This window comes from Drosophila busckii, chromosome 2R, assembly GCF_011750605.1.
Source record: "Drosophila busckii strain San Diego stock center, stock number 13000-0081.31 chromosome 2R, ASM1175060v1, whole genome shotgun sequence".
NCBI classification, from domain to species: Eukaryota; Metazoa; Arthropoda; class Insecta; order Diptera; family Drosophilidae; genus Drosophila; species Drosophila busckii.
Genome location: NC_046605.1, coordinates 14385340 through 14403888, shown reverse-complemented (window position 1 = coordinate 14403888; position 18549 = coordinate 14385340). Strand labels below are relative to the sequence as shown.

At 38.3% G+C, this 18549-nt stretch overlaps 6 protein-coding genes across 8 annotated transcripts; 2 read left to right on the top strand and 4 right to left on the bottom strand.

Annotated features, from left to right (window-relative positions):
* Window positions 1-632: 632 nt before the first annotated feature.
* On the bottom strand, window positions 633-7368 carry LOC108595466 (sialin). Its single transcript, XM_017980711.1, has 7 exons — window positions 7264-7368; window positions 2687-2751; window positions 2231-2376; window positions 1614-2156; window positions 1257-1536; window positions 956-1197; window positions 633-892 (listed from the first exon to the last, which is right to left on the bottom strand). The coding sequence occupies exons 2-7, from the start codon at window positions 2703-2705 to the stop codon at window positions 734-736; spliced, it is 1389 nt and encodes a 462-aa protein (XP_017836200.1). The 5' UTR covers window positions 2706-2751; window positions 7264-7368; the 3' UTR covers window positions 633-733.
* Window positions 7369-8786: 1418 nt separating this feature from the next.
* On the bottom strand, window positions 8787-11578 carry LOC108595172 (arginyl-tRNA--protein transferase 1). Of its 3 annotated transcripts, none has more exons than XM_017980348.1 (8): window positions 11431-11578; window positions 10880-11326; window positions 10642-10817; window positions 10136-10288; window positions 9641-9822; window positions 9415-9578; window positions 9199-9350; window positions 8787-9132 (listed from the first exon to the last, which is right to left on the bottom strand). In XM_017980348.1, the coding sequence occupies exons 1-8, from the start codon at window positions 11513-11515 to the stop codon at window positions 9034-9036; spliced, it is 1458 nt and encodes a 485-aa protein (XP_017835837.1). In that variant the 5' UTR covers window positions 11516-11578; the 3' UTR covers window positions 8787-9033. The 3 variants fall into 3 exon arrangements, with proteins under 3 accessions (XP_017835837.1, XP_017835836.1, XP_017835838.1); XM_017980347.1 differs by lacking the exon at window positions 10136-10288 and adding an exon at window positions 9930-10079 and having other exon boundaries at window positions 9641-9861; XM_017980349.1 differs by lacking the exon at window positions 10136-10288 and adding an exon at window positions 9930-10079 and having other exon boundaries at window positions 8789-9132; window positions 11431-11577.
* A 115-nt stretch (window positions 11579-11693) lies between these two features.
* On the top strand, window positions 11694-15390 carry LOC108596577 (hormone-sensitive lipase). The gene is made up of 4 exons (XM_017982501.1): window positions 11694-11782; window positions 12072-14413; window positions 14474-14599; window positions 14660-15390. The coding sequence occupies exons 2-4, from the start codon at window positions 12080-12082 to the stop codon at window positions 14810-14812; spliced, it is 2613 nt and encodes an 870-aa protein (XP_017837990.1). The 5' UTR covers window positions 11694-11782; window positions 12072-12079; the 3' UTR covers window positions 14813-15390.
* Window positions 15391-15430: 40 nt separating this feature from the next.
* Window positions 15431-16501, bottom strand: LOC108596578 (proliferating cell nuclear antigen). The gene is made up of 2 exons (XM_017982502.2): window positions 16291-16501; window positions 15431-16224 (listed from the first exon to the last, which is right to left on the bottom strand). Exons 1-2 carry the CDS (start codon window positions 16396-16398, stop codon window positions 15550-15552), a joined length of 783 nt encoding a protein of 260 aa, XP_017837991.1. The 5' UTR covers window positions 16399-16501; the 3' UTR covers window positions 15431-15549.
* Window positions 16502-16630: 129 nt separating this feature from the next.
* Window positions 16631-18217, bottom strand: LOC108596579 (DNA replication inhibitor plutonium). Its single transcript, XM_017982503.1, has 4 exons — window positions 18129-18217; window positions 17273-17373; window positions 16820-17221; window positions 16631-16755 (listed from the first exon to the last, which is right to left on the bottom strand). Exons 2-4 carry the CDS (start codon window positions 17295-17297, stop codon window positions 16661-16663), a joined length of 522 nt encoding a protein of 173 aa, XP_017837992.1. The 5' UTR covers window positions 17298-17373; window positions 18129-18217; the 3' UTR covers window positions 16631-16660.
* Window positions 17574-18527, top strand: LOC108596582 (40S ribosomal protein S18). Its single transcript, XM_017982504.1, has 3 exons — window positions 17574-17660; window positions 17907-18092; window positions 18153-18527. Exons 1-3 carry the CDS (start codon window positions 17658-17660, stop codon window positions 18420-18422), a joined length of 459 nt encoding a protein of 152 aa, XP_017837993.1. The 5' UTR covers window positions 17574-17657; the 3' UTR covers window positions 18423-18527.
* The last annotated feature ends 22 nt before the right edge of the window (window positions 18528-18549 follow it).

Genomic DNA, 18549 nt, shown 5'->3' with positions numbered 1-18549 from the left:
TGCGCTAGTTCAAATGAGTGAGCATGAGCGAGCGGCAAAAATTAGCATTAGCCGGCATTCGTGTTAAATTTACAGGAATAAGTAATCTATTACGAATTCAGCAGAACTACAAATATAAAATGTATTTTCAAATAAATTTAAAAAAGTAAAATAGCTGTATAAAATTCCGATACTACCTGTTATGTTTAACAGAATGTTGTGCCTAGTTAGTTAGTTATCAAAACATACTGTAAACAGAAATACATATTTCAAAATAGAAATCAAATACAATAGGTTAGCTCTCTTAATTTTTATTTATTTTTTTAATTACTCTTAGTCCTTCCTAATATTTAATTCTTGGCAATCTGACAAGTTTAGCTAATTGTTTTGTACCAAATTGGGGTTTTCGCTCGAATGAATGCAAAAAATTAACGTCTCCAAAGACCGCAACACATGCAACAACAAAAAAATAATAAAAACAAACATAAATGAAGAGTTGAGATCGTTGATGTTGACGTTTTGCTTAAAACCTAAATTAACAGGTTTTAATTGCTTTTATTTGGTTTTGTTATTCGACAAGTCCAAGCAAATAAAAAGGAACGATTTTTTACAACAATAAATATACAGCTTTAACTTTAATAGGACTCGCTACATATAAAACATTATTTATGTACACAGACATATATATAAAAGATTTATATATATTTATATGGCATTAGTACTAAATCATCACAGGAAGTTGCCAAGGCACAAACTACAACTTTGTATTGACAACATCTTCGCGTGGCTCCTTTGTTTCCACCTCATTCCATTTTTGAATCTTGCCATCACCAAAGACCCAAAAGAACAGGGCTGGCAAAATATAAGCCGCAGCACCAATAATAAATATCCAGAACCACTCATCAATGGTATTCTACGGAAGAATATATAAAAGATTTAATAGATGCAGGTTTAAAAATGTCTTCTAGAAACTTACCTTGTCCTTGGTAAAGGCCGCTACAATCAATGGGGAGAAGAAGCCGGGTGTCGTGCCCAGACAGTTAATGATGCCATACAAGGTGCCCGCAAAGTTGGGCGCCAAGTCCTGCGAGTTGGCCAAATTGGCGGCGGTGGCAGCACCGTTAAAGCCCAGCGAGATGGTCATTATGGCAATACACCAATATGGCTCACGACCAAAGAATGCCAAAACAATAAGCATGATGCCGGGTATGATGTGAGCTAAACAAAAAAAAAAATGTTTATAATTTTTCCACTAATTGTTTGGTAGAACTACTTACAAGGTACGCTGAAGAATTTGCGAGTGAATGTGATAGTCCACCAGCCCTTGCGACGTAGCCAATCTGCCACGGAACCGAAACCAAACGCAGCCAGCAGACGCGCAATGTGCGGCAAGCTGGAGAGGAAACCAGCCGAGGAGAGATTGAAGCCAAGCACCTCGCTCAAGAACTTGGGCGTGGCGGTCAGAAGGAAGAACAGACCCCACATGCTGCCATAATGGAGCAACAAAAGCGCATAGAAGGGCATGGAAACCAGCAGCTGCTTGTATGGTGGCCATTTCTAAATAAGACAAATAATTAATAATATTAATAAATAATATTAATATATATATATATATATCAATATAATAAACTTACCGCTTGCTTGCTCAGTGTGCCGCTCAGACTGCTCTCAATATATTCGCGCTCCTTGAGACTGATGGAGCTATGCTGAGCCGGCGTGTCGGCTACCAGATACAACCAGAGTAAGGAAATAACGACGACAATTATAGCTACAATATAGAAAGCCCAATCCCAGCCGAGACTTTCAATAATAAGACCACACAGTGGCCAGGTGATGACCGTGCCAAAAGTGCCGCCCATGAGCGCAGCCAGAAACTTGCCCTTCTCATCAGGTGGCGACCACTTGGACACCAAGCAATGACAGCATGGATACATAACACCTGTGACCAGACCAATCAGCACACGCAGCGCAAACACCGCGTACTTATCCCAGGAAGCAGCCAGCGGAGTAAGTGCTGTCAGAGCTGCAGCTATCAGACAGCCATAGCCAGCCACATTACGAGGTCCCATCATTTCAGCGATGGTGCCGCCGGGTAGCGAGGTAACCATATAGCCATAGAAGTAACCGCCCAGCAACAAGGCCTGATCCTGTTGTGACCAATCGTAGCGTTTGCCATACTATCAAATAAAAAATACAAAATTTATTTTATTTGGCCAATTGTGGAGATATAAATTTTTGAAGAACTACTCACATCCGGTTGCTCTATAATAGTGCCATTCGCATCGCGGTCCTGCACCATGGCAATAATATTGATGGAGAGATTGACGCGCATCATATAATTGATCAGGCAAATCATAAACATCATTATGGCCACATTCATGCGCTTTGGCACATAAACTGCAAACAAATAGGCAACCCAAAAATATACATATAAATATAGTTTATAAATAGTTCCAATAATAGTATTTGCGTCTCTATTTATGGTTAGTGGCAATTAGCGCGCGGCGTCAGATCCAACGCTTTGACTATGTGTTAGGCCCGAGCTCGTCAAGCATCTTTAATGAATTGCGCATGCGTAGCTTTCAATAAATAACATTGGAATTTCGGGGGTTTTACGCTGGCTTCACTCCATCACATGTTGAAGTTTATTTTTACGGGTTTTTCTGATCTTTTTGATTTCTTTTTTATTTTAAATACATATACTTACAGCAGGGTATAACAGCCATTTTGGTAGCTTGTTTTGGTTTAACTGCCACACGTCGTCAATGTAAACTGAAATGACAATAACAGGGAACAGTTGTTATATTGGTAAATGTAGTTACAAATATATGCAGGAGGCAGGGCAGGGATGTTACGATTTCAAAAACATTTTAACTGTGCAAAAAATGCGGAGATATTGGCCTTAATTATGTTAGCTGATCAGCGTAATCAGGTTTTTAAAAACAAATTTTCAGATTTATTTACACGTTTACAAGTTTCTTGCCTTTAAATGGAATTCATTTAAATTTGAGTGCAAAATACTCAACAATGTTGTGCCAGTATTTTTTGGTATTTTTAAATTTCCCTTTTACATGCAACGAACTTTATATTTCTAATTGTTTATTTAACAAGTTTTATTATCTCTAAAACTGTACTACCATTTTATTCTCAGACCTTGCTAAAACATTTTAAAGCTTTTTATAGAAAAAAAATATATTTTTGTCTCACATAAATATTCACATAATTATTATTAAGAACTTTAATGATTATAACTTGTTTATAAAGCGTAGAGAATCTTCACAGCAGTCAATCTGCCTTATCTACTCACACTTTAAGCCAATTTCTCTGTTACTAACTGTTCTATCTGAAAGCTACACGTGTTATTCAAATTGCAGTTTTCAACTGCTTGCCACAATATCTGCTGGCTAAGCAGGCTGATGAGCACGTCTTAATTTGGCCGCTAGCCGCAACGCACGTGAGTCGCATTTTAGCCAAATTGAGTTATGAACATGACAAATAGCGTTACCAAAAATATATAACAACAATTGCAATGGCAATAACAAAAACTTGTCATGCACTTGTTAAGTGCATTTAGTTTAAATTCTTGATTTGAGCGGCATCTATCATTGGCTTGTCATTGTTGACTGCCCCATTGATAAGGTAATTGCAACGCCACACGACACGAGAGAGAGACAATAATATCTAGAGATCTAGCCAGATCTAAAGTTTCGACATGGAATTTATTTTTTGGTTGATGGGTAGCGGGCGGCAAATTGCAATTTTAACGCTTTAGTTTTTGTTTTTACATTTGTTGCTTTTGATATTGTTGTTGTTGTTGTTTATAACAATGCCCTTGGCACGTCGAAGTTTCGTACATATTGGAGTCAATTTGGACAGCTGTGCGATTGGACGCTAGCCTTGCTATAAAACTTGGCATATAAGGCTGTTATATACTCGCATGCGTCTGCCGACTGAACGAAAGTGCAAATAAGCCCACAAAAATTCAATTAGCACTCGCTGCAAGCTGTTAACAAAAATTTCGGTTTAAATTTGCAATTTACGGCTGTGCTGCAAGCTGAAGCTGAATCACAGCCAACGATTTCGTAAAGCTTATCAATTAACCAATTGCCTGCGCAAACAAAATTAAATCTCAGTTTTTGTAATTTACAAGCCTGCACACGCTAGTTGCCTAAATCAATTTCTAATCATTGAAAAATAATGCACGTTTGATATTAGGCCAGTATTACGAGTCGAAAAATACCAGTGTTGGTGTTAAGTAGCATCATAAATTAATTATAACTTTTTATTAGTATTTTGTAGTGATAAGAGCGCTTCTCAATGAATGCCAGGCACATTTTTCAAATCAAATATCATAAAAATAAAACGAAAGTTATAGCAGCCAGACATATAAAGTTTATAATGTTTATGCTATCATAGCACACATAACCTTTTAGCTTAGCTAGATTTATAGTTGATTACCATTATGGCCAATTTCCTAATACGTTATACAAAATTAAGTAACATACTATAAACATTGTTTCTGACGATCTTGAAGACAATATTTTTTAGTAATAATTTTTTTTTCCAACCGTTGGAATAGAATATGATTTAATTGTATAATTTTCAAAACAATTTTTTATTACCAAACAGAAATTAACACTTTTTGTCCTCATAGTAAATAAAAAATAAAGCTAAGAACTCAATAAAAAGAATTTGACAATGATTAATAATCATATGAATATCGTAAAATAGATTTTTTAAATGAACCTTAACTAAAAAATTGTTTACTAAAATAAAGATTTTGTTAATTTTAATAGGGATCATGTTAGGATCATTTTAGCACACACGTGAATTGAATTTGGTCATTGAATTTTGTGCACACATAACCAGATAAACTTTTTCATCTTAATGTTTTATTCATGATTATCGACGTTTGTAATTTGTGGCATTTATTGAATTAAATTCTTAATTCCAAGTTATTTGAACTTGCTTACATTTTTATTAACTACGCAGCGGCGAATTCACCCGCATATTTTTAAAGTAACAGTAAAACGAATAAAACGTCAATCCAAAAATTCTTGTTGAATATAAAAAAAAAACAAATATAAATGAGCCATCGCTCGCTTTGCAGAAACAGGATATTATTGATTATATTAAGAGAAAAATACGTTTTAGCATACCATGTATACTTAGGTATTTGTATAATGTACATATCATTTAGCCTTGGCCTTAAATTAATTAGCTTTAATAAAAAAGCTTAAAAAAAATCAGCAGCACGTTAAGAAAGTCAAGCTAATTGAGTTAAGCACCATATCTTAATTAAAATTGTACAGTACGTGAGCTTGATTTGAATTTTTTGATACAGTTACTAAAAGCAAACAATTTGTTGCAAAAACGTTGGCCCTATATGATAACTGATATCTATGCTTAGATATTAAATAATGCAAAAGTGTTTTTAGTTATTAGTTTTAAGCAGAATAGATAGCGAAAGTTGTCAATCTTTTAATAAATCTAATAAATATTAATTTGGATATTCATGTTTCTGATTATCTGCCAAGCTTATTAAAAAAATTGTCTTTCGTAATGCTTAATTATTCGCTTGGCTATTCTAGATAATGGCATTAGTTATGAATGGGGAAATAAGTTAATGCAATTATTTCCATATCGTGCACATAAACTTTGCTGGCTAAGCAACTAACTAAATTTACTAGAAGTGCTACAATTACAAACATATCTGTAAATTTTAAGCCATGGAAATTACCAATCATAAGCACAACACTATATATGTATGTTTTTATATTAGGGAAAAACTCTAATCGGCTGCGTATATTTTTATCAGCGGACGACGTTGGTTTTATAAAATCAACTTAAACAATTTATGGCACTTATATGTACGGAGGGCAACAGCAAAAGCGAAAAATCCTAATTGTAAAATATATGGCATGGGGCATGGTCAGAACGATAAACTGTTGGCAAATAAAGCCCATCATAATTGGTTTAAACGCCAATTAAGCGTGTTGGGCTAACTATTGAACTTTAGTTGCACTGTTTAACGTTTATTAGAGCTTATAACGATTTGATTTATGATCAAAGCAAAACAACTCCAATCAAGATAAAAAATTCATATGCCAGCAATGATTTGGACAACAAACACGCAGCAGCAGCAGCAGCAGCGATCGGCGTGTGGCATACAAGAAAGTATATAGACTTATATGGCTATGCACATTATATATACATAGCACGCGTGCTGGTAGCATTTACATAAGACTTGACATGGTTTGGTGGCTTGTATCTCTATCTCTCTCTCTAGCTCGCTAGCAACGTTTATTTTTTATTTTTTATTATTTGGTTTTGTGTTTTTTTTTGTTAAGTTGGCTATTGAAAACGTTTAAGCGAACCGCTTTTTGTCAGTTTTGTTTTAAGGTTGAATTCTGCACAAACAAAAAATAAACTAAATACACTCACTAATTTACTGGCAATGAACCGTAACTCACAAAACCAAATGTAATCTCAGCTGGCTAGTTATTACTATAGTTCTAGTTATTTGTTGCTTGAGTTTTTTTTTTTTTTATTTAGTTTGTTGCAATTCTCAGTAGTTGGGAACTTTGTTACAATTTGCGCTCATTTCCATTTGAAACTGAATATTTACACGTTATAATAAACAATCGAACTAAAAATCTAGAAGCGAGCCAAGCTATATACGAAAGATTTAGAAGCGCAATTACCACAAAATATGTGAAATAAGTTGCACAAATAATTATTCATATAATTAGCAGCTCGTTTAATGCTAAATTATTGTGCAAAAGGCAAACGATTGCAAATCAAACTTAAAAATTATAAACAATAACTACATGCAAACTTGACTTAGCATTGCATAATTTATTTCATTGTGTGAAAGCTGCAAGAGCCTAGCACAAATTTTGACAGAAAACAATTTATTTTGACCAATGCCAAACCAGTTGCCAATTTTTTAATCGGAATGCAAATTCAACCCACAAAATATTTAAAAGCAGCAAAAAGGCAAAAATAAAACATTGCCAATAATATATATGCTTAAAGATTCCTAAGCAAAAAGCTTCAACTTAAAGGTGTTGTTGACTTCTAATCGCCATCTTAAGACACTGCACTATCTGCTCGATCTTGTTAAGCACTTTTATCACTTCATTATTGCCAGCAGGCAGACAAAATTTAAACAAATTAAAATATTCGCAGAACACAACAAACTTGCGGATAACTTTGATTTTGTTGCAAGGATAATGCGCACACACACACACACACACACATGCAGGTATATGTAACACTCACTTCTTAGGCACTATTTAGGCACCCGCACCTGTCTGGCGGGGGGGTGGCGTGGGTAGTATGGATGTGCTTGAAAAGCGGTAACGGGAACTGAAGCTACAGCTGAGAACGCCGCGAAACGAATGAAGCTAAATCGCCAACTGCCAATGGCATATATACACACCTGCCTATGTGTGTGTGTGCTTATGATGTGCGTCTCTGTAGGTGTGCTTACGTACGTAAGTGTGTGTGTGTGTGTGTGTCACCGTCTGTAACGCTTTTAAGCAATAGCCAAGTAGCGCAAAAAGCACAATCACACACATACACACACGAAAACGGTTAAAAAACTGTTTAAAATGTGGTTGACTCTTGACGGATTCAAGATTGAGCGCTATATGCGTGCTCGCTCTAACGCTGCGATCAGCTTATCGTTTTATCGCATGCGATATTTGCAGCTGCATGACATATTTACTATTGAGATTGTTTACAAATAATCTAGAAACAAATGAATATTTTTAAATTTTCAAAGATTGAATCAAATTAAAATTGGTAGAAAGTTTTCTAAATAATTTAAAAAATTATAAATCATAGTATTCAACATTAGAAACTTTGGCTGTTGTTTAGACAATAATTTTAAAAATTGGTGAAAACTTATTCCGATCGTGACGACTATAACAAAAGAGCCTTTATTAGTCATGCAATAATATTTTTTTTATTATTTGTTGAGAAATTCGCTTATATGGAAAATTTACAGTTCAGCGCTAAAATATATGCCATTAAATAATTGAACAAAGACACCGAATAAATATAAAACTAAAAATACACTCTGTAAAAAAATATCATACAAAATTATGAAATCATAATTCTTGCATTTTATATTTCTAAGCTGTCCTTGCACAACAATCGCAACTACGCACGTGTTTACTTTATTTAGTTTATCATAAATATTATTTATGCATATTTTTAGCAAGCGTATACATATTATGAACGATATAGTATTTATGGCACGTCTCTCGAGCTACAATTCAGCACATGCTAAATATTTTTATTTAATTAACACACTTGACAAATGACTCGCAAATAGACGTTAATAATTTATATGCCGTGCCTTTTGTTAACTGTAAACTGTAACTAAGATATTGACGATCTGACATTACACCTCAACGGGTAACGGGTAAAGGCTGAAGCGCTCGAATGCAGATCTTATCAACTTGTACTAAAGTTGGTGCGCGCATTTTTATCTAACTGCCAATAAAAATAAACAAAAAACAGATTTTTAAAAGATAAGCTGCATGTTGAAGTTGGACTTTGTGAATTTAAAAAGTTACAACATGTTACCATTAAGTCTAGAACTTTTCTCCATCTTTATGTTCAGCATTTACACAAAAGTGTGTATCAAAGTTGAGTCTCATTTCCAGTAATTGTGCTAAAACATAAAATGTTAACAAATAAGTGCATGTGACCGCCTGGTAGCAGCTTCTTAAACAGTGTGAATATGTTGATTATTATAAAATATCAACTTTTATTACTGCCTGTTGGAGATAAGCAACGATGCTTAGTGATAGCACACTTGTTAATACAAATTTTAACAAATAGTTTCAGTTACAGTTGTTCGCTTGTAATGCAAAGCAGACTAAATTCAATAACATAGTTTATTAACAATTCTTAACAATTCGTTACATAATAAAACTGCATCTGCATTTGCTAATAAAAACAATTAAATTTTAATGACACAATTTAGCGCGAAAGCTTGCAAATCAGCTGCTTGAGTAATGAATCAGGATGTATGATGAATCAGGACATATGCACGTAAAGCATGCGCTGTGCGCAAACTTTGCCAACAAGCTTGCCGTATTCAATAATCATGTCACGACCAGCAGAGTTTCCGGTGAGCTGAAAACAAGAAAAGAATTAAGTAATTTATTAATGCTCATGGTATTTATATTGCCATAAGCTTACCTGCAAGAGCTGTCGATAAGTGATGCTAGTTTGAGCATCTATTAATAGCTTGACGTCGTTTAAATGCTGAAGCAGAAACTCATTCTCATCCTTAGCTGTGGCGTCTGAATTAATGCGTTGATACTTTTTCGCACTAAGCTTATCGCGTATTTCTGTAAAAAAAAATAAAACAATTACTTATACTGCATATTTAAAAGTTTTGCAGTGTTATAGTACCGTCTGTCAGCGGCATCCACACATAAGTCTCTGGGCACAACAGGTACGACGCCGGCAATTTGCCCTTGTAGCGCATTTTGGGGCAGTTGTGTATGTAGAAACCCATGTAGTAATACTTCAAGGCAGGCACACTTTCCGCAATTGTTTGGACCAAATCGATTTCTCTACAAATGAGAAACAGCTGAAGTTTAAAATAAAACAATTTGTTAACTTATTTAAAACGTACCTAAGCGATCCATAAGTACCCAACGATAAGAAGCTGTAGTCTGGATCGTAGAAAAAGTATACAGAGCTGATCGATCCGGGCAATATGTCAATAACACCCACTGCAATTAGCTTTTCATCCAGCCAGTATTGCTGATGGAATGAGCCGTAGCCCATCTCCGGACCATCTTGAGTTTTTCCCAGCTGTAAGCAAAAGAAACCAGCAGCGTACTTAACAAACTCCTTACAAAATATGTTTCAATTGAGTTAAAAAATCTTAAACAAATATTTGCATGGTTTTAAGTGACAACCTTCATGGGTGTTTGTTGCAGATGCTCCATGTAAGCTTGTCGGTTCTTTGGCGGATCATTGTGTATAGTTATCTGATACTTTTGATAAAGCTCATAGCTTTGTGGCAGCGTACGCTTAAACTCCTCACCATCGACGTGGACCAAACGCAACTGTGTTTATTTCAATAAAAAAAAGAAGAGAGGAAATTGCAATTATTGATAATTACCTTCAAGGGTGATTTAACCAAAAAGCGCTGCATTTTAGCTAATGTTACACCTGCGGGACTATCATTGTGTATAAGTATTTGATATTTGCGATACAATGCATGAACTTCATCGGCACAAGTATGCTGTGTATCTGAGGCAGCGACCATGACAATCTGCAACAAATAACACATAGAGGGACTCATGGACAGACAGAGGCATTAACACACACAAGTCCCACATTCATTTCAAAGTAAGGCTGACTACTCAAAAACAAATTCCACAAATTCAGGAATTAACAAAGCGTGACCTTATTCAAACAGTTAAATACAATATTAGGTCAGACATAATTATTAACTGTTTAAACTGCCTAATGTGCCAATTACATTTTATAAAATTAGTATTTTATAAGCTAAATGATCGCTAATTAGATACAAAAAAAGTTGCTCAAATCTAACTGCTTAGCAATGCATAAAAGACTTGCATATTAGTTCAGCTTCCAATCGATGAATTATCAGCACGTACATACCTTTAGCTTGTGTTTGTCTGTTTCACAAGTGGAGTACAAGAAATCTCGCAAGTTTTTCTCCTCGTTTACTTTCTTGGCTTGCGCCTGCTCGAGCACGCCGTACTTGGCCAATCTGCGTTCCAGGCGCAGTTGCTTAGCTTTCTTGCGCGGCGGCGCCTTTGAATTATCTAATACAGCTTGAAAGAAAAAAAATATGTTTAAAATTATCTTACATAACAAGATTTGAATTTTTATTTACGTTTGTTGTTTGTGGGCAGTGCTATCAGCTGCTCAGCATTTGCCGGCGTTTGCACTTCGTTCTTAAGCACTTCCGCCTGTGTCTTGAACAGTGTCTCCACGCGGTCTATATCAATCACCGATGGCTTATTGTCAGGCAGCTGGGGTTGCGGTTCAGCAGCATTGACCTCAATGTCGACGTCATCGCCATTACCATCCTTTGCCCCCTGTTTCGAGGGCACTCCATCGCTAGACTCACACTTGCCATCGCGCAAAAACTTGTTCATGCGACGCAATATGCGCTTGTTCGACTTGCTCAGCTTAAACTCCTGGGCATTGCATTTTATGGTGTAACAGGGACAGCATGTAATATCGTTTTGCGGCTTATAGCAGTAGTTGCCGCAGCGTCGCCACCCGCGATCAATTAATTCCTGGTAGTCGGTGCAATCCAAGCGATATGCATGCATACCTGATTTATATGACGCATACGTGAAACCACAGATGAATGCAATTGATGAGAGATATTATATTTCCTGCGCTACTGTAAACGGCAAAAATCCAATTCCAACTTACCGTGGCTTTTATTGCAATCGGTTCCAGTGCAATAGCCGCATTTGCTGGACTGCTCACCAAAGTATTGAACAATGCTTACACTCATGACTTTATTTGCCTAGAATATGCACATATTCTAAATCTAAATTATTTAATGTTTTTGTTGCATTTGCACGATGTTGATAACGATATATGGTTAGGAAGCTATTCGATAAGGCCAGGCATTGCTCGATAGGTATGAAGCAAGCACGATTGTCTATTATCGATATACATTGGCTCGGCAGTTTATGTGAACTTTGCTTTTTGTTTTCTAATTTACATTAAATATTTTTGTAAACAATGCAGTAGGACAAGCGCAAAGCGCTATAATATTGTAAGTGAATTTATAACAGTTTTAACACTTAAAAACTGCTGCAGCAGTATGCATTATAATATATAAAAATTTTAAATATATAGTGCGTAGTTGAAAAGTGAAAGTTATTAGAGGTTGCACTATGCATTCAGGTTTTCAACATTTCGAAATATGTATGTGTGGGATGCAATTATAAAGTTACATGGCAACAATGTAAAATAATCATGTATTTAATATATGCATAAGGTGTATGTTTGCATTGTGAATATTTCAAAGTTTAATTAACAAATATCAATTTAATTGTGCTTAGTTTCGAACATGATTGCGACAGTGCCTGCCGAGCTGGCTCACTTGGAGGATAATTTCAAATTATCAGCTGCTAGCCCAAAGCTTAATGGTCATGTGACGTCACCGACCAACACCAGCCCCACACCCGTCCCCCCTCCCTCCGACCTACAGCCCGCCTACAAGCAGCTCTACGAGAATTGCCACGAACATGCCGCCTATTTTGTAAAGGACAACACCGAATATGGCCAGCGCTTGCATGCAGCTCACATTGCCTGGCAGGACTTTATAGTGCTGGCAAATCGCCTTGTACTCCAAATTGAATCATTTGCACACGAATACGATTTGGATGCCAGCACGCCGGGCAATGGCTATCGCAGCTTTATTTATGTGACCAACGCGTGCATTACACATGGACGCAACATCTGCCAGCAGTTGCTGTCCACACGCGGCACACTTTTCTTTCGCAAGAAGTTCTACGTCAAGGAGGTGGAGGCCTGCTCGCAGCTGCTCTGCTCACTCTGCACCTGCCTGCAATATTTGCTCATATTGCGTCAATGGTCGTCTGGCACAGGTGATTTATTTGCCAGCGGTCAGCATACGGCGGAGCAGCTATTTGAACTGGGCGACACTATCAATCAGTATTGTTTCTATGGACGCTGCTTGGGTTTCCAGTATGGCGACTCCATACGCGGAGTGCTGCGCTTTCTGGGCATAGGTATGGCCAGCTATTCGGAGACGTACTATTCACAGGCGGACAACGGCAGCAGCGCTTTAATCAAGACCACACGCAGTCTATGGTCCAGTGGCAAATATTTGATGAACCCGGAACTACGCGCACGCCGCATTGTTAACATTTCGCAAAACGCAAAGATAGATTTCTGCAAATCATTTTGGTTTCTAGCCGAATCGGAGTTAATGCACAAGCTGCCCAGTATTGTGGGCAGCGCCATTAAGGTGAATCGTCTAATAGAGCTGCCCGCCGAGCCCTTGCAGCTACCAGCACGTAAACAGGCCGATGCGGAAGCCCTGAAGCAATTTGTGGACATACCGGTGCCAAGCGCACATCTTGGTCCTGGACTACCTGTGTCCGTGCGCCTGCTAAGCGCCAAGCGACGCGCTGGCATGCTAGGTGAGGGACGCTATCGCGCTTGGCGACGTCTACTGCAGCCTAGCAAATGCATTCTGTTTCACTGCCATGGCGGTGGCTTTGTGGCACAATCCTCCAAGTCGCATGAGCTATATTTGCGTGACTGGGCTGTGGAACTGGATGTGCCCATACTCTCGGTGGACTATAGTCTAGCGCCAGAGGCGCCGTTTCCACGCGCTTTAGAAGAAGTATATTATGCTTACTGCTGGCTGCTGAACAATGCGCAACACTTGGGCACTACGGCGGAGCGTGTTATCTGTGCCGGCGACTCGGCGGGAGCTAATCTCTGCATTGGACTGGCTTTGAAGTGTATTGAGCAGGGCGTGCGCATACCAGACGGCTTGTTCTTGGCCTATTGCCCCACTCTGGTCAGTTTTGTGCCCAGTCCGGCACGTCTGCTGTGTCTAATGGATCCGCTGCTGCCGTTTGGCTTTATGATGCGCTGCCTGCGCGCCTATGCAGCACCCAGCATGGAGACGCTAGCGGAGAATGCTAAGCACCAGGAGCAGCTGGCGCAAGTGCGTCAGGCACAGTTAGATGCGGATCAGCAGCCAATAAGTGTAAGCTCCAGTCGGCGCACATCCGCAAAGAGCCCACTGAGTCCGCTTAATCTGTCGCAGCAGGATGAGGAGAGCTGCGATACATTTGCCAGTGCATCGTACCACAGCCAAACAGTGGAGCGCACCGATTTGCCCAGCAGTGATGGAAGCGACAATAGCGACTGCGTATCCTTCGAGGACGATTCGCAGCCCATTGAGCATTATCCCGTCGAGATAAGTGCTGATGTTCCCAAAGATAATGCCTCGGCAGCTTATATAGACAACTTTCTGGACAAGTATCTTATAGATACAGCTACGATGGAGGCCACCGAGGAGAATACAGTGCCGGCTCCTGAAGCCGAGCTAATCAATGGCCACGCCAAGTACAGCTCTGAGCAAAATATTTTGGTAGAAACTGGACGCGATCTAGTGGCCATAGATACGCTGCCGGCACGTCTGCAGGAGGCGGTTAACAATATTATCAATCGTTGCACACAGTCCTATGAAATCCACGGCTCAGCAGCCGGCAGTGGACAGCAGGATGTGCGCAACATGGATGCGCTTATAGCGCGCAGTCCCAGCGAGGAATTTGCCTTTGATGTGCCCAAGGATCCGTTCTTATCACCCTACTGGGCCAGTGATGAATGGCTGTCACAGCTGCCAGAGACTAAAATACTTGTAATTACCAATTAATATAATTGTCTTAACAAATTGCTTAATTATATATTTGTTTTCTAGACGCTTAATATGGATCCTTGCCTTGATGATTGCGTCATGTTTGCCAAGAAGCTAAAGCGCTTAGGTCGAGCGGTTAGCTTGGAAATACTGGAAGGACTACCACACGGTTTTCTAAACTTTACTATGGTGAGCATACTCAACAAACTAAATACTGATTATCGCCTGACTTTTAATCATTTTATGTAGTTGTCCAATGAGGCTATGGAAGGCTCCAAGCATTGCATAAAATCGCTTAGAGCCTTACTGCAAACAACACAACAAAGCAACGACGGGAGCATCGTTGACGATGAGACAACATCCACGCCCAGTGCAGGATCTGTGGACTCAGTGCCGCATTAAGCAACAATTTTTAGTAGATACATATATTAATAATTTTATACACTGTTTGTTAAAAGCAAGATGGACTTGTTATATATTGGGACACATTACTTGCTTTTTGATTTATTTTTTGCATCTCAAATGTTTTTTATACACGTTTTGTATTACGGATATTATAACACAGCTTTATATATTTTTTGTAAACGCATATATACACATATACTATATACATAGATGTAAACATATACCAAATTAGGCTTAAGCCTCAATATGTTAAACTTGCCAATTGTTCAAGTATTAAGACCATGCTGCATGCTGTCTAATTATGGCTAAATTATGTATTTATGTAGGCTAACAACATTTATACTTACGCAGACTATTGAATATGTGCCTGTTGTAAACAAGCAAGTACAATGTACTTGCAAAAATTATGTTTAGTTTAAGCTTTAAAAGCCTATTGACAAGCCTGCTGAATGAGGCACAAACATTAAGCTCGAATCCCCTTTTTACAAAAGAGCAAATGCTATTTATTTTATTTGAATATGAAAACAATCTCTTTATGTCTACAATACCCAGTGCTATGTTAAATAATGAAATTATAACTACTAACACAACAAAAAAAATAACAAAATAAATAAATTATTATTTTGCTTTAAATTTATTGTTCAAGGTAATGCAGCAGTATCTTAATTAATAGAATGTCGTATATGAGAGTGTTTAGTGAGCGATATAAATATGAATACAATTTAGTTAACTGTTTATGTTTCGTTATCTTCGATCTTTGGCGCCAAGTAGTAGCGTATGTGGCCCAGATCCTTAATAGCGTACTCCACCACCAAAGGCACATCGGCGCACATGGATAGCTGCACTTGTGTGGACAGCGGCGTGGCCTTTGTAAATGCATTTAGGTATCGACAGGCAAATGTGAGCGTAACTGGCTCTTGCATATCTATGATAACAGCCTCTTCCTCCTTGTCGACGTTGCCAGTTTGGGCCAGTTTGATGTTTGCTGTGCCCACATCGCCGCTGGCTGAGAACTTGACACCCTCTTTGGTGCAGCAAATAACAACTGATTCACTGAACTGTGCCAAATCGCGACAAATGCGTGCAAACTCCATGGCGGGCATGCGAACCACGCAAGAGTATTCTGTCTCTGGAATGCCCAAGTGCTCCTGATCGAGGTTCATCAACTTCATTTCGTAGTCGGATACCTTTTCCTGGTTAACCGACTCGAACATAATGGTAACAGTATCGGCATTATCCTGCGCCTTCATTGTTACATTATCCTCATTGTTAGCACACTTTAATATCTTTGCCATGCTGCCTAGATTCATGCCCATGGATAGATTACGATCGCAGCGGAACTTATCAAAGCCATCGGAACGCAGCGTCAATGACACCAAAGACACGTGAGAATTATCCATGGCCTGGAGCTGGACAGAGTTTACACGTAACTTAAGTAAAGATTCATAAAACATTGATTTTTAGCTAAAACTTACCTGTATGCCCGAATCGCTGCAATCAAAGGTGCCCTCATTAAGCAGATCCTTGATGGCATCCAAAATCTTCTTCAGTATGGTAGCTTGACCGAGACGTGCCTCAAACATGGTTAAGTTGTAAGTTACTTTATTTAACAAATAATTATGTATAAATTGCTGAAGTGCTGCGTCGAACTGCGTGCTAAGCGGTCTGCAAAAAATTAATGATGCCCGAATGGCGCACTAATCGGTTGTTTTGGCGCAATTATCGAGCTACCTATTGACCGATCGATAGGTGTCGCATATCGAGCCGACTATCGGAAATTGCCAAACTACAAATTGTATTTATTATTTTTATTTACTTCATGTTATTTATATTTCACTTAAGTGGCTAATGATTAAAGAATAGAGTGGGCTTTAAAGCGCGAGCGTGCTTATTTTTTATTTTACTCTTTACCATTTGACGCAAATCGTAGACACTAAGACCTGAAAAATGAACTCGAATTTAATGCAATAAGATAGATAAATGTAATTTGTTTAAGTCACATACCATGAACTGTGTGTATTTCTTGAGTACTATTTTGATCTAGTCTCATAAAGTAATCTTCGAGAGCGTAATGCTGTCTCATCGTCGCTACGCAAATCGCTGGTATAAGAGACGACAGGTTGAAATCTTGGTAAGAGCGACGTTGTAAGAGTTCCAACACAATCGGAAAATACCCGCCATAGGTGGCAAGAGTTAAGGCATTTTGACCAAAATAGTTAATTGTATAGATATCAGCGCCAAATTCTAACAAGATGCAAACGCACTCCAATCTTCCCAAGTAGCAAGCTTTCAGAAGTGGAGTATTTCCAAATTTGTCCAGCTCCTCTAGGTTGTATTGATGCTTCCGCGCCAGCATGCAAATGTTGCGCAATGAAATCACATCATTATAGCTTACGCAATTAAAAACTGCAACATTTAATTACTTAAATAATGTATTCGATTTTATAAACAGCTCACCTTCGCTTGAATCTTTTGCACTCATCTTTAAATAAAAAAATTAAGTAACGGCAGTTCAGTGTTTAGAGTTGACACGTTTTTAATGGATTGCATGACTAGGGCTGCAAGCAAAATAAGATTAAGTCAAGATAGACACATGAAGCCAGAAGTAAACCTAAAATCCCAAAAATTAAAATTTTATTTCTTAAAAATAAGTGAAAATATCAGTTCTAGTTCACAGAGCGAATCTTGGTGAATATGTTTTTTGTTTGCAGTTTACCGTACAACCCTGAACCCAAATTAGCGTTAAACAACACTTTTTTTCGGATGTTACTGTCAAATCTGACAAGCAGAAGCGCATCCGCTTTCTTTTTCGGCTGAATATTTGTCGCTTAAACAGGGCAAAATGGTACGTCGCTATTTAAATCATTAAATATCGAGTACATCGCGCAACAAAATAAATTCAGTGGCTTGATAATTAGTTAAGCATGCTCCGATCTGTGGTTGCATGATAAAATTACGCATTTTAAGTGAATTTTAGTGACAATAAGTTGTTAAAAATTTGAGCGGAAATGCAGCTACGAGTTTTGTTGTTGTTGATGTACTATGCGACAAATGCAATGGAGTCTAATAATCAAATTGCTTATTTTTGCAGTCGCTCGTCATCCCAGAGAAGTTCCAGCACATTCTTCGTATCATGAATACGAACATTGATGGCAAGCGCAAGGTTGGCATTGCCATGACTGCCATCAAGGGTGTGGGTCGCCGCTACTCCAACATTGTGTTGAAGAAGGCCGATGTCGATCTAACCAAGCGTGCTGGTGAATGCACCGAGGAGGAGGTACGTACTTTCAAGTCGTGTATTAAGAATATTTACCAATTAATCATTGTTTACATGTAGGTTGACAAGGTTGTGACCATCATCTCTAACCCTCTGCAATACAAAGTGCCCAACTGGTTCCTCAACAGACAAAAGGACATCATCGATGGCAAATACTCGCAGTTGACTTCATCCAACTTGGATTCTAAGCTGCGTGACGATTTGGAGCGCTTGAAGAAGATCCGCTCTCATCGCGGTCTGCGTCACTACTGGGGCCTGCGTGTCCGTGGTCAGCACACCAAGACAACCGGTCGTCGTGGTCGCACTGTCGGTGTGTCCAAGAAGAAGTAAACATCCAGCTGATAGTACGGTCTACATTTCCAGGCTGCAACTGAGTTTGCTTATTGTTCTACTTTAACATCAATTCAAAACAAAAATATAAAAAACAAACAAAAAGTGAAAAGTGTATTAGTTTGTG

Coding starts and splice junctions, on each gene's coding strand:
- LOC108596582 (XM_017982504.1), top strand. Junction 18,093..18,152: donor GTGAATGCACCGAGGAGGAG/GTACGTACTTTC, acceptor GTTTACATGTAG/GTTGACAAGGTTGTGACCAT.
- LOC108595172 (XM_017980347.1), bottom strand. CDS start 11,515: ATGAGTGTAAGCATTGTTCAATACTTTGGTGAGCAGTCCAGCAAATGC. Junction 9,579..9,640: donor GGTACTTATGGATCGCTTAG/GTACGTTTTAAA, acceptor TCTCATTTGTAG/AGAAATCGATTTGGTCCAAA. Junction 9,351..9,414: donor GTGGATGCCGCTGACAGACG/GTACTATAACAC, acceptor TTTTTTTTACAG/AAATACGCGATAAGCTTAGT.
- LOC108596577 (XM_017982501.1), top strand. CDS start 12,080: ATGATTGCGACAGTGCCTGCCGAGCTGGCTCACTTGGAGGATAATTTC. Junction 14,414..14,473: donor TGCCAGAGACTAAAATACTT/GTAATTACCAAT, acceptor TTTGTTTTCTAG/ACGCTTAATATGGATCCTTG. Junction 14,600..14,659: donor GTTTTCTAAACTTTACTATG/GTGAGCATACTC, acceptor CATTTTATGTAG/TTGTCCAATGAGGCTATGGA.
- LOC108595466 (XM_017980711.1), bottom strand. Junction 1,537..1,613: donor GCACACTGAGCAAGCAAGCG/GTAAGTTTATTA, acceptor TGTCTTATTTAG/AAATGGCCACCATACAAGCA. Junction 1,198..1,256: donor CAAATTCTTCAGCGTACCTT/GTAAGTAGTTCT, acceptor TTTTTTGTTTAG/CTCACATCATACCCGGCATC.
- LOC108596579 (XM_017982503.1), bottom strand. CDS start 17,297: ATGAGTGCAAAAGATTCAAGCGAAG. Junction 17,222..17,272: donor TGCAAAAGATTCAAGCGAAG/GTGAGCTGTTTA, acceptor TAAATGTTGCAG/TTTTTAATTGCGTAAGCTAT. Junction 16,756..16,819: donor AGAAATACACACAGTTCATG/GTATGTGACTTA, acceptor TTCATTTTTCAG/GTCTTAGTGTCTACGATTTG.
- LOC108596578 (XM_017982502.2), bottom strand. CDS start 16,398: ATGTTTGAGGCACGTCTCGGTCAAGCTACCATACTGAAGAAGATTTTG. Junction 16,225..16,290: donor GCAGCGATTCGGGCATACAG/GTAAGTTTTAGC, acceptor AACTCTGTCCAG/CTCCAGGCCATGGATAATTC.